Here is a 13,857-nt window from a genome sequence, read left to right on the forward strand (position 1 = left end):
CTGCATTGCAGGGGGTTGAGCTAGATGGCCCTTCCAACACTGAAAATTTTACCAAGAAGATTCATGATAAGGGTTTCATTATTATTATTATACAGAGAATAAGGTAGGATCAAGTCTTTATTATTATTATTTATTTATTAAATGTATATACTGCCCTATACCCACTGATCATCATCATCATCATCATCATTTTATTTATATGCCGCCTTTCCATAGTTAAAACAATGCTCAAGGTGGCTTACAACATGACAAGATTTACATAATTACCAACATAACAAAAGTCTCAAGCAATGAATAACACATCAAAAAGTACACAACCAAGTGGAAAACAATTTCCACATGAATCATAAAATCTAAAACTAAGAATACAGCATTAATATCAATCACAATTTAAAACGATATAGATGAAAAATAAAAGCAATTTAGAAAACAAAAACTGAGCCCTCTCTGCCCAGCAGCAGCAGCAGTCTCAATCCTTTATGTTTATGGAGCCTGTCAGGCCCCGCCCCAAGCCAGGTGAAGAGAACCAGGGCAGGGCCCTACAGGTCTATAGGGAAGCTGTTCATTCTTATCTCACTGCAGGGGCGTAGGGGCGGTCCGCTGAGCGGGCTTTTTGCCTGGAGGCTCGCCCTCTACGTGGTGCGCATGCGCAGCTTCGTTACGTAGCGACGCATGCGTTATTACGTAGTGATGCATGCGCCCTACGAGCGACGCCCTCAACCCGCAGTGCACGGCGATTTGCTGCCCTGGGTGATGCAGCGGCTTCCTCCGCCACTGTCACACTGAAACCTCAAAGTGGGGGATGATTATATTTAGGAGTTGTAGGGTCGTCATAAATGGATTTTCAAGACAAATTTGCTACGGATTTTCCTCCTAAGAGTGCAAGTTGTCTGGAGGAGAGAGGGGAGAAAAAGGCTTCTCATAGAATCATAGAGCTGGAAGAGACCACAAGGGCCATCCAGTGCAAACCCCCTGCCAAGCAGGAAACACCATCAAAGCATTCTTGACAAATGGCTGTCAAGCCTCTGCTTAAAGACCTCCAAAGAAGGAGACTCCACCACACTTCTTGGCAGCAAATTCCACTGTCGGAACAGCTCTTACTGTTAGGAAGTTCTCTTGCCACTTGAATGGAAAGCGGAAACAGATGGGGGCTGTTTTGGCTTTGGAAACACACTGAGTTCGGAGTCTAGAGTGGCCGTTTCCCCTATCAAAAGCGAGGGACGATAATTAGGGGGGGCCCCTGCAAGACCATGCAACAGTGGGGCAGCCTACTGTCAGTCAGGATAGAGTTGAAGATGGGAGGGGATGTGGGAGGCAGCTGGCAAGCAGGACAATGGCTGCCTTTTACTGTTTGAATCAACACGAATGACACGGGTTGGGAGAAGCTCTAGTTTAGTGCAGAGGTAGCCGTTTTTTTGCTCATTCTTGCTTTTGGGCCTGGGCAGATAAGCAAGGGGTGGGCCCCGTTTGCCCCTTTCTGTTGGCGGCTGGGGCTAAAGAAGGGCCGCAGGGGGCCACAGAAGGTCCCGATGTACGTGTAGATGTGGGTTCTCTCGGTCACGTCGTAAAAGGAAACCTCCCCTTCGGAATAGTCCAGGAAAACTCCCACCCGCTTTGGCCTTGTGTTCACGGGGAGCAGCGTAGGGCAGGAAATCAAAGCCTTGTATTGGTCTCCCTTCCGGAGCCACAGCCTCCAGTACCCACTTATGGGGGAGAAAATGGTTTGCTGACCCTTCCTGCTCACCGATTCCCTACAAACCCCCAGGTCCCATTCTGGGCTTTCTCCCACCTCCACCTCCCAGTAGTGCCTCCCGGAGGTGAACGCCTCGGAGCCCAGGACAAGGACATAAGTGTCAAATCTCTCTGTGTTGTTATTGTCGTCTGGAGGCCGCAGCTGCCAGGATCCTCTGTATTCCACACTTTTCCTGTCTGTGGAGACCAGAAGACTTGGATGCGCTGTGGTTGGATCCAGAGACACGTCCACTAGAGGATGGTCAGAGAGAGAGATATAGGAAAAGGGGGAATTGGGACAGGGGACAGGCACAAAACCCGTAACAGAACTGCTGGAAATGATCCTATAATAATAATAATTTATTATTTATACCCCGCCCATCTGGTGCCACTCTGGGCGGCTTCCAACAGAAGTATTAAAATACAGTAATTTCTTAAAGATTAAAAGCTTCCCTAAGCAGGGCTGCCTTCAGATGTCCTCTAAAAGTCTGGTAGTTGTTTTTCTTTTTGACACCTGGTGGGAGGGCGTTCCACAGGGCGGGTGCCACTACCGAGAAGGCCCTTTGCCTGGTTCCCTGCAACTTGGCTTCTCGCAGTGAGGGAACTGCCAGAAGGCCCTTGGCACTGGACCTCAGTGTCCGGGCAGGACGATGGAGGTGGAGACACTCCTTCAGGTCCTAGGCGATCCTCTAGTCCAGCCCCAAACCTGGTGCCCTCCATCTGTTTAGGCTTCCTCTATATATTTATTTCATCATCACACACACACACATGTACAGGTGAAACTCGGGAAATTAGAATATCGTCGAAAAGTGCATTTATTTCAGTGATGCAACTTACTATTTTTTTCTTTTTCTTTTAATTTTTACAAATGCTTTCTTTTGGAAATTCCACAGTAATAAAACAAATAGTTACAATAATACAAAAATAAACATTGCTATTACATTTCAACAATTACATTCCATTTATAATTGACCCACTGTAATGGTCCCATACCCAGGTGGTGCTGTGGTTAAACCACAGGGCCTACAGCTTGCTGATCAGAAGGTCGGTGGTTTGAATCCCTGTGACGGGGTGAGCTCCCGTTGCTCGGTCCCAGCTCCTGCCAACCTAGCAGTTCGAAAGCGCGTCAAAATGCAAGTAGATAAATAGGAACCGCTACAGCGTGAAGGTAAACGGCGTTTCCATGTGCTGCTCTGGTTTGCCAGAAGCGGCTTTGTCATGCTGGCCACATGACCTGGAAGCTGTACGCCGGCTCCCTCGGCCAATAATGCGAGATGAGCGCGCAACCCCAGAGTCTGTCACGAATGGACCTAATGGTCAGGGGTCCCTTTACCCTTAATGGTGCTGTTGTGGCTACTCTTGAGTAAAGTCCGCTCTGTCTTTAAGAGTTTTATTGTGCATAGTATTCACAGTGCAGAGATAGCAGAAAACATGACCTCTCAGTCACTCGCAGAATCCGGGAGTGGACGTTTCCTGTTACGTGCCCAGCATAAGAGTTTGGGCACCCCGAAACGCCTCCTCTCGACCTTACGTTTGCCTTAAATTGGGCGCCAGAAGGGGCTGCCTGTTCCCCTCCACCTGTTGGTCAGGGCCTTGCAATGGCTCTCTAGCATAGCCAAGCCCTGGTTCCTCCAACTCGCTAACTTCCTCATTCCCCCCACCTGACCCGCTGCTGCTGCTCTCACTGGGCGCAGTGCTGGTCAACAGGAGAGGCGGAGGTTCCCTGTACGGAGGTCCCCTGACACCCAATTATGATTACAAGAAATAAAGGCTTGACATATCTTGCTTTGCATGCCATGCATCTATCTCATATATAGGTTTCACCTTTCAAGTTGCATTACTGAAATCAATGCACTTTTCGACGATATTCTAATTTTCCGAGTTTCACCTGTATATATCCCAACATTTTCTCCAAGGAGGTCAAGGTGGTGTTTGTGGTTCTCCCTGCCCTCGCCATTTTATCCTCGCAGAAACCCTGTGCGTAGGTTTTAGGTGGAGAGCTGGTGACTGGGCCAAGGCCACCCATTGAGCTTCAGGCCCCAGCAAGGATTTGAACCCTGGTCTCCCAGGACTTAGTCTGACACTCTGGACACTACACTGCACTGGCTAACATACTGCGCCATACCATTTATCCCATGCTGGGTATGGCTGATGGGAATTGTAGTTCAAAGCGTCTGGGTGGCACCAGGTTTTTTTTTGGGGGGGGGAATCTTATTTAGCCCATCTAGTTCAGTTTTGTCTACACTACGGCTGGGCAACCTGTGTCCCCCTTCCCCCCTATGAATGCCATTGGGTCAAAACAGCTCCAGCCAAGAAGGCCAATCATCAGGTATGATGGAAGTTGTAGTCCTTCTGGAGGCCCATTCATTCCCCCTATCCTTTCACTAAAGCAAATGGGAATGTATGCTGAGTGAAAACCAAAGCCCCAGTGTGCGCGTACCTTTGAATTTGGTTAAGATCTGAATCATGTCAAGGCAAGGAATGTTGTAAACGTTCTTCAGTTCCGTAGGAACGACTTCCGGTTCGAACAGCGTCACGTTTTCCGTCCTACACAAAGGCATAATCCATTTCATTTATATATGCATTTCCCGACTAATGGGAGGCTAACGGGGAGGGGGGAGCAGAGAGTGTTCTAAAGTACAGTGGTACCTCTGGTTAGGAACTTTATTCGTTCCGGAGGTCCGTTCTTAACCTGAAACTGTTCTTAACCTGAAGCACCACTTTAGCTAATGGGGCCTCCTGCTGCCGCCACGCCGCCAGAGCACGATTTCTGTTCTCATCCTGAAGCAAAGTTCTTAAATCGAGGTACTATTTCTGGGTTAGCGGAGTTTGTAACCTGAAGCGTTTGTAACCCGAAGATTTTGTAACCGAGCTACCACTGTAATTAGGAGGAACTTGTGGACAGCGGTGGACTTCGGACATTCCCATTTCAGTGGCGCCCTGCATGACGCTAAACTTCGCCCCCCCCTTCACTATTGACACCACTGTTGCGACGCCCACACCCAGTCTGGCCATACTGGCCATGCTACCCTAAAACCGCCTCTGCTGTGGGCTCCAGACATCGTGGACTACGACTGGAAACACCATCAAAGCATTCTTGACAGATGGTTGTCAAGCCTCTGCTGAAAGACCTCCAAAGAAGGAGACTCCACCACACTCCTTGGCAGCAAATTCCACTGCCGAACAGCTCTTACTGTCAGGAAGTTCTTCCTAATGTTGAGGTGGAATCTTCCTTCTTGTAGCTTGAATCCATTGCTCTGTGTCCGCTTCTCTGGAGCAGCAGAAAACAACCTTTCACCCTCCTCTATATGACATCCTTTCATATATTTGAACATGGCTATCATATCACCCCTTAATCTTCTCTTCTCCAGGCTAAACATACCCAGCTCCCTAAGCCGTTCCTCATAAGGCATCGTTTCCAGGCCATTGACCATTTTGGTTACCCTCTTCTGCACACATTCCAGCTTGTCAGTATCCTTCTTGAACTGTGGTGCCCAGAACTGGACACAGTACTGCAGGTGAGGTCTGACCAGAGCAGAATACAGTGGTACTATTACTTCCCTAGATCTAGATGCTATACTCCTATTGATGCAGCCCAGAATTGCATTGGCTTTTTTAGCTGCTGCATCACACTGCTGACTCATGTCAAGTTTGTGGTCTACCAAGACTCCTAGATCCTTTTCACATGTACTGCTCTTAAGCCAGGTGTCTCCCATCCTGTATTTGTGCCATTCATTTTTTTTGCCCAAGTATAGTACCTTACATTTCTCCTTGTTAAAATTCATCTTGTTTGCTTTGGCCCAGTTGTTTAACCTGTTAAGGTCATTTTGAAGTGTGATCCTGTCCTCTGGGGTATTAGCCACCGCTCCCAATTTGGTGTCGTCTGCAAACTTGCTCAGGATGCCCTCAAGCCCATCATCCAAGTCATTGATAAAGATGTTGAATAAGACTGGGCCCAAGACAGAACCCTGTGGCACCCCACTAGTCACTACTCTCCAGGATGAGGAGAAGCATTGCCTCTGCTCAGTGACCAGCTGCCTTTGGCTCCCTCAAATGTCACCTTGTAGGCTACGATGCCATCAAGCTGCCAGAACTGCTTATGATAAGAAATGTATGCTTATGATAAGAAAAGTAACTTTAAGAACTGGTGCCTAAGCTTTCGCAATTTCCAGCCCCCTCTTCCCTCCCCATCCCCTTTTCCTTGTGTGTCATGTCTTTTAAATTATAAGCTTGAGGGCGGAGAACTGTCCGAATATGAATGATTGCAAGCCATTCTCGAAGCCTTTTCGGCTAAAGAGCGGAGTAAAAAGAAATGCTTTAAAATGAATCAGTTAGAGGAAAGGGCTCAAATTCTACAACTAGAAGCCATACTTTGTGGCCTGATTAGTTTGTGACATTTCTTCCGGATGTTTCAAACCTTCTAAGTGGAAAGCAAACTGACACGCTTACCTTGCTAACACATTTTCCACATCCTGGGCAACCGGAAAATGAAAAGAGAAATTAGTGGTTATTATTTTCTTTTTGTAAAAAAAATAAATGGTTGAATGCCTTTAAAAGTATACCGGTACTTCATCTATTTTCTTAAATCAGCTGCATGCAATGTTTTGAAATAGCCTTGCTAGTTTTGAAATAGCCTATGAACTTTATTTTCACGGTCACCTCCCTGGGCCTGGCTAAAGATGATTTCAACAAGCCCAAAGGCTTGTTGCGCTTTTCAAGTTTGCGTATACAAACAAGCCAATCTAATTTAACAGCTTAAAACTAAGCAAGAGAAATGATCATGCCTAACACAGAAATAAAGATGTACTATACATCTCCACTCTCCAGATTATGTGTTGGGTTAGGACCGGATTTAGGTTTGATGAGGCCCTAAGCTACTGAAGGTAATGGGGCCTTTTATATGTCCAGCTGTCCTCTGTCAACAACAAATGGTCGCTGTTTTTTGTGTTGGATATATGCTATATGGTAACTTATGGGCCTAACAGGTATCTAAAGCCATTTGCACATAGCAAAATATGTATTTAATCAAAGTAATTGTTGAACTGAAATACAATTAAGAAAAAAGTATATTAATAATGAAATACAATTAAGAAGTTTATTAATAGTGAAATAATTATTAAGCTCTAACTTAAAATGATTTTTTTATTCATAACAAACTTAACAATGCAAACACATTGGCATTTGACAATAACAAAAGTTCTTTTAGAAAGACAATTTACAAAGACACATAATCTAGTCTCTAGAAACTTGCTATATCATGAAATAATAGGTGTAAATATATGATGCAAACTAGTAATAATTATAAATAGCATAATGTAGGCACCCTATATATAGAAATGAGGAAACCAATGATATTTTAGGGTGCAGGCGAGCAGGCAGGGCACATTACTTACATCATAGGAGCCTACACAGCACAAAACACTGTTGCTGTATGTAGGTTTTATTTTATTTGTTTTTTATCTTATATTTTGTAAATGTACATCCAGGTTTTTTTCTTCCTTTAAATTTTTTTGGGCCCCCAAGAGAGTGGGGCCCTAAACTATAGCTTGTTTTGCATATACATAAATCTGGCACTGCATAGTTTGAATCCAGGACTCGGGGCTCGTTCACACTTTGGTTTGTCGCAGGATTTGAGTGGTTTTGTGCTTATCTCACTCTTTCTAGGCACAGATCCAAGCGATTTTGCAGTTGCCATGCCACTTTAAGCAGAAGGGGGTCTTTCTATTTAGCTCTTTAGTGCTAAATAGGAACAAATGGCAATCTGTTGAAAACCCGATTGCTGTTTGTTCCGATTCAGCGCTAAAGATCGGATTTCCAAGGAGAAAGCAGCGCTGCAAAGGGAAGTGTGGATAAACAGCTGAGTCTTCAAACAGCCTCTACTGCGAAGTTTTCAATGCTTGATGTTTAGTTGTGTTTTTATATTCTGCTGGAAGCTGCCCAGAGTGGCTGAGGCAACCCAGTCAGATGGGTGGGGAATACATAATATATTACTACTACTACTACTACTACTACTACTACTACTACTACTATACAAGTGCCCTGCCACTGAGTTGTGTGGTCCTTCCCCATAAGAGGCAGCAATTAAATTTAAAATAACCTTTGTAAAAATAAAAACCAGAAGCTTTTTGTGGAGGAATTATAGGGACAGAACTACCTAAAATGTATCAAAACTTATTCATGTATGCTACTGCAGCAGCAAGAATGTTACTGGCCCCAAAATGGAAAGAAGCAGAAGTCCCAGCAAAAGGAAGAATTGATACGAAAACCTATGGAATACGTATGCAGAAACTGCGAATTTCTTACCGGAAGAATAAGAAATCAAGATAACAAAGTTTTCATAAAAGAATGGAAGTGGTTTGTTGAATATTTACAGATGAATTACAAACAGATAAAAACATTGGCAGGATTACTGTAGCAACCTGCAGTTTTATAAGAGTATACTTTTAAAGAAGATTAATAAATGGGCAAATTAAGTTAATTGGGATATGCAGAAGATATTAAAAACAAATTTAAGGGGAAGGAAGTCAAGTTTTGAAATGTCAAAATGAATGTAAAATTAGTGAAATGTACAAAACTAGTGAAATGTATAAACTTGAAATAATAATAATATATTAATAATAATAATAATAATAATAATACCCCGCCCAGCTGGCTGGGTTTCCCCAGCCACTCTGGGCAGCTTCCAACAGAAAAATGAAATAAAATAATCTATTAAACATTAAAAACCTCCCTAAACAGGGCTGCCTTCAGATGTCTTCTAAAAATCTGGTAGCTGTTTTTCTCTTTGACATCTGATGGGAGGGCGTTCCACAGGGCGGGCGCCACCACCGAGAAGGCCCTCTGCCTAGTTCCCTGCAACTTGGCTTCTCACAGTGAGGGAACTGCCAGAAGGCCCTCAGTACTGGACCTCAGTGTCCGGGCAGAACAATGGGGGTGGAGACGCGCCTTCAGGTATACTGGACCGAGGCCAGTAATGTGTGTGTGTGTGTGTGTGTGCGCGTGCGTGTGTTATTACATACATTTCAAACTGAAAAAAGAGGAAACAAATTTTTTTAAAATCCTTCCAGTAGCACCTTAGAGACCAACTAAGTTTGTCATTGGTATGAGCTTTTGGGTGCATGCGCACACTTCTTCAGTGTGCAGCAATTAAAAGTAAGTTGAACTCGCACAAGCAGGAAACCCAACATTTACTCACAAACCCTATTGGTTTCAGTGGGGCTGCCTCCCAGATACCCTCCATAGCTCAATTGGTAGATCATGAGACTCTCAATCTCAGGGTCATGGGTTCGAGCCCCACGTTGGGCAAAAGATTCCTGCAATGCAGGGGGTTGGGCTTGATGACCCTCGCAGTCCCTCCCAACTCTACAAATCTGGTTCTATGCCTAATCTCACCTTCAAAAGTTCAGCAGGCGCCTTCTGGCTCTTTGACTTGATCTCCTTAACCAGCTGTTTCAGCGAGGAGTTTTGCTTTGAGAGTCGGGTTAAATTTCTATCCAGCCTCTTCAGGGTCTGCCTCTCCTCTGCCTTCAGCCTCTGCAAGAGTTCCTCCTCTTCCTCAACTAGGAAGTTGTACAGCTTTGCAAACTCGCTCTCCACCCGCTCCTTCTGACTGTGCACCTTGTCCTTCATCAGAAAAAGAAAGATGGAGATGGAGAGATTCAGCAGCGCTTCCAGCTCTTGGCTCCAGGGTTAAGACCGTCAGAAGAGTTAAGAAAAAGAAGAAGTCCCAGCAAAAGAAGAATGGATACAAACATTTACGGAATATGCAGAAATGGCAAAACGTACCGGAAAAATTAAAATAAAATCAAGAAAACAAACTTTTTTTTATAAAAGAATGGAAATAGTTTATGGAATATTGACAAACAAGCTGTAAACAGATAAGAACATTGGCAGGATCATTGTAATAACGTGCAGTTTTATAAGAGTATATATTTAAAGTAGATGAATAAATGAGCAAATTAAGTTAACTTGGATATGCAGAAGATATTAAGAATAAATTTAAGGAACCACAAAAAGAGTCAAGTTTTGAAATGGTAGAATGATTGTAAAGTTATTGAAATGTATAAAACTGAAAATCATAAATATTATATGCATAAGAAGAGCCTGCTGGATCAGGCCAACAGCCCACCTACGCCAGCATTCTGCTCTCACAGTGCGCAACCAGATGCCTGAGGGAAACCTATATGCAGGATCTGAGCACAAGTGCCTCCTAAGGTTTCCAGCAACTGGTATCCTGGAGGTAGAGCACATAGCCATTGTGGCTAATAGCCCCTGATAGGATTATGATGGCCAGTTGCAAAGGGGAACTGCCTGGGCTGTGTGGGTTCTTCTGCATCAACTAGTCAGCCCTATCAGCCCTTCAATGGACAGGGATGCGGGTGGCGCCGTAGTCTAAACCACTGAGCCTCCTGGGATTGCCAATTGGAAGGCCGGTGGTTCGAATCCCCGCAATGGAGTGAGCTCCCATTGCTCTGTCCCAGCTTCTGCCAACCTAGCAGTTCGAAAGCACACCAGTGCGAGTAGATAAATAGGTACCGCTGTGGCGGGAAGGTAAACAGCGTTTCCGTGTGCTCTGGCTTCCGTCACGGTGTCTCATTGCACCAGAAGCGGGTTAGTCCTGCTGACCACATGACCTGGAAAGCTGTCTGTGGACAAACGTCAGCTCCCTCGGCCTGAAAAGCGAGTTGAGCGCCGCAACCCCAGAGTCGCCTTTGACTGCACTTAACCATCCAGGGGTTATTTACCTTTTTTTCACCTATGGACAGGGCTGCCAACACTGAAGCAATTGTCTCATTCTGTCTCTAATGCAGTGCCGAATTAAACCTGGTGGAGGTCCCTAGGCGGTCGAAATCTCACAAATTACCTGCTAACATTTCTTCTTCTTTTTTTACCCATTTTATTACGCAATATAATTTTGATCCACTGTTGTGGGGACCCAGGTGGCGCTGTGGTTAAACCACTGAGCTTAGGGCTTGCTGATCAGAAGGTCGGCGGTTCGAATCCCTGTGACGGGGTGAGCTCCTGTTGCTTGGTCCCAGCTCCTGCCAACCTAGCAGTTCGAAAGCACGTCAAAATGCAAGTAGATAAATAGGAACCGCTACAGCGGGAAGGTAAACGGCGTTTCCGTGTGCTGCTCTGGTTTGCCAGAAGCGGCTTTGTCATGCTGGCCACATGACCTGGAAGCTATACGCCGGCTCCCTCGGCCAATAATGCGAGATGAGCGCGCAACCCCAGAGTCGGTCACGACTGGACCTCATGGTCAGGGGTCCCTTTACCTTTACCTTTATCATTTTGATCCACTGTTGTGGGACCCCTAGGCCGATGTCTGCTCTGCCTACTTGGTAATCTGGCACTGCTTTAACAGCAGGGCCATCCCTGCCTGCTGCCTCCAAAGGGGCTATTTTCAGAAAAGCCCTCAGGGAACCGGTGTGTGTCTGTACCCCGTGGTGGCTGATGTTCATTGAGGCTGGCAGGGAGCCCAAAAGTATGTTGCACCAGAACCAAGGACAGAGCCGACTAATTTTTGTGTTGTTCCCACCCTCCTCCTCCTCCTGCTCTGCGAGTTCTGCAAAGATTAATACTGAGACTAAGGAGGAGGAGAATTTCCGGCAGTGCCACCTGCGCCCTACGGCAGGAGGAAATCTTTGGAGGTTTGCAAACTTGGCACCTGCCTTCCACACAGCTGTTTTCTTCCCTTCCTTGTATTTCTGCTCCACAGACGCTTGCAGTTGTCGAGTGAGCAAAGATACGGCATGTTGCAGCTTCCCCTGGCAGGAAAACGGGAAGAGAATTACGAGCAAATCAGGTTTGTTTATTCCAGCTTGGTTTCCCCCAGGCCAATTCTATTCAGTACGTACTTTCAGCCCAGTTCGCCGCTTCCAGAGAACCCTGGCAGCTTAAATCGTAGCTCAGCAAAGGCTGCGTATACACCATACATTTAAAGCACACACACACCCCCTACACAAAAACCATGGGAACTTCTATTTTGCCCCATAGAGCTACAATTCCCAGCACCCTGAACACACCAGGGTTCTTTGGGAGAACCCAGGCACCTTAAATGTTTGGTGTATGCAACCTCAGTTGGTACCAAAATACTCAGCCCATTGGTTTGGCATGGGCCAAGTGACTCGCAGATTTCCACCCATCAAACTGAGCGACTGCTACTTTGTGTTACTTAGGCGACAAACCCAAATGTCAGTCCCTGAGAGTCAGTCCCACTGAACTCAATGGGGCTGACATGTGTGTGTGTGTGTGTGTGTGTGTGTGTGTGTGTGTGTGTGTGATTCCACTGTTATTTTTCCACCACAACATTTATTTTATTTTATTTTTGCAATAAATTTTATTAAGTTTTTCCATTTCTATGTTCATTGTATTTTCCATTTCTATATTCATTCCTTATTCTTTTAACGTTTATCATGGCTTTACATATACCAGGGCCCCCCAAACTAAGGCCCGGGGGCCGGATGCGGCCCAATTGCCTTCTAAATCCGGCCCGCGGACGGTCCAGAAATCAGCATGTTTTTACATGAGTAGAATGTGTCCTTTTATTTCAATGCATCTCTGGGTTATTTGTGGGGCCTGCCTGGTGTTTTTACATGAGTAGAATGTGTCCTTTTGTTTAAAATGCATCTCTGGGTTATTTGTGGGGCATAGGAATTCGTTCATATTTTTTTAAAAAATATAGTCCCCCCCCCCAAGGTCTGAGGGACAGTGGACTGGCTCCCTGCTGAAAAAGTTTGCTGATCCCTGACATATACTTAAAATTCCTATTTATTTCTTTATTTATACCCTGCGCTTCCCATTTTAGAAACTGGGCTCAGGGCAGCTAACAGCAAATATAAAACATTGATTAAAATGTGACTTTAAAACAGCATAAAATGCAACATAAAATGCAGCATCGATATCAATAAAATTCAAAAATTCAGGGGTCATTTTGGGAAAAAGAAACCCAGTCAGTAGACATCAAATGATCACCAGGGCTAACTGGCCAAGTTGGTCCTACTAGGGCCAGCAAGGAGACCTGGGAAGAATTTAAATGTGGAGGCCAGGGAAGAATTTAAACATACCGCCCTTTCCCCCCAAAAGCACCTTATAACAGTGAAAAATACCTTAAGGGTGACCTGAGCTGCTGACATTCTCCATAACTCAATTTAATAACCTCACTCACTATTCAATGAGTCAGACCATTGGTCAGCACTGCCTACACCAACTGGCAGCAGCTCTCCAGGCTTTCACACAGGGCTGTCTTGCCAGCCCTACTTGGAGACGCCCTGAATTGAACCTGGAACCAAGCAGATGCTCTGCTACGGAGCTACACCCCTTCCCCTCAAGGTCTGTTTCAGAGGCTTTCCGCCCAGCTGCCAGCGGACAAGGCACTATTAGGCAGGTGTTCAACCAGAGACGGGGCCTTTCCTGTGGTGGCACCCTGCTCGCGGAACACTGTCTCCAGAGGAAAAATGCAGAAAGGGAAAATGCAGCTTGATTCCCTAACTTCTATGAATGTCTGAGGGGTTTTCTCATTTTAGTTGGGACATTCCATTCGGTTTTAACCCTGCGTTTGCTGCCTCAGATATTTACAACTACGGAAGGGCAGGCTAGGAAGGGAACGCAATGGGACTGTAGGAAGGAAGGGGGAAAAACCCACCTGGTATTCCTGGGCAGCATCTTCAACAGGCACCACGGAATGAGAGGCATGAGCCTCGGAGGCCTTGCAGGTCTCACATAAGAGAGCCTTTTCCTTTGTGCAGAACCATGTCAGGTCTTCTCGGTGCTCCTCACATAGACTCTGAAATTCCCCCTCTTCCTCAGTTCCTCTCTCCTGCTCCTGCTCCCCTTTCTCCTCCCGGTCATCCTTTGGGGAAGTCCCGCTGGCTGCGGCCTCCCTCTTCACGCGAGAAAAACAGAACCGGCACAATTTCTGTCCTGCGACGACCACGGCAGTTTTGTAGGGCCCTTGGCATAGGGCACAGACAGGCCTCCGGGGTTTGGGCTTGAAGGCCGGTTTCGAAGCAGGAGCGTCAGCCATCTCTGCCCTCCAGGAAGCGCAGGCTGCTCAGGTTTCGTTTCCCTCGCTTGAGGAATCCCTTCAGAACCGAAAGCACAGCTGCTGGTTCTTCTCGCAGCTGC

General features: G+C 45.9%; 1 protein-coding gene across 2 annotated transcripts; it reads right to left on the reverse strand.

Annotated features, from left to right (window-relative positions):
- Positions 1-116: 116 nt before the first annotated feature.
- Positions 117-13,846, reverse strand: LOC118080907 (E3 ubiquitin-protein ligase TRIM58-like). Of its 2 annotated transcripts, XM_035106927.3 has the most exons (6): positions 13,376-13,824; positions 11,403-11,498; positions 9,124-9,354; positions 6,181-6,203; positions 4,172-4,278; positions 117-1,983 (listed from the first exon to the last, which is right to left on the reverse strand). In XM_035106927.3, exons 1-6 carry the CDS (start codon positions 13,754-13,756, stop codon positions 1,388-1,390), a joined length of 1,434 nt encoding a protein of 477 aa, XP_034962818.2. In that variant the 5' UTR covers positions 13,757-13,824; the 3' UTR covers positions 117-1,387. The 2 variants fall into 2 exon arrangements, with proteins under 2 accessions (XP_034962818.2, XP_060127218.2); XM_060271235.2 differs by lacking the exon at positions 11,403-11,498 and having other exon boundaries at positions 13,376-13,846.
- Positions 13,847-13,857: the final 11 nt, after the last annotated feature.

The sequence above is a fragment of the Zootoca vivipara genome, chromosome 2, assembly GCF_965207765.1.
Source record: "Zootoca vivipara chromosome 2, rZooViv2.hap1.1, whole genome shotgun sequence".
In the NCBI taxonomy this organism is placed as follows: Eukaryota; Metazoa; Chordata; class Lepidosauria; order Squamata; family Lacertidae; genus Zootoca; species Zootoca vivipara.

Coding starts and splice junctions, on each gene's coding strand:
- LOC118080907 (XM_035106927.3), bottom strand. CDS start 13,756: ATGGCTGACGCTCCTGCTTCGAAACCGGCCTTCAAGCCCAAACCCCGG. Junction 9,355..11,402: donor AGAAAACAGCTGTGTGGAAG/GCAGGTGCCAAG, acceptor TTTCTGATGAAG/GACAAGGTGCACAGTCAGAA. Junction 4,279..6,180: donor GTGGAAAATGTGTTAGCAAG/GTAAGCGTGTCA, acceptor GCCTTTGTGTAG/GACGGAAAACGTGACGCTGT.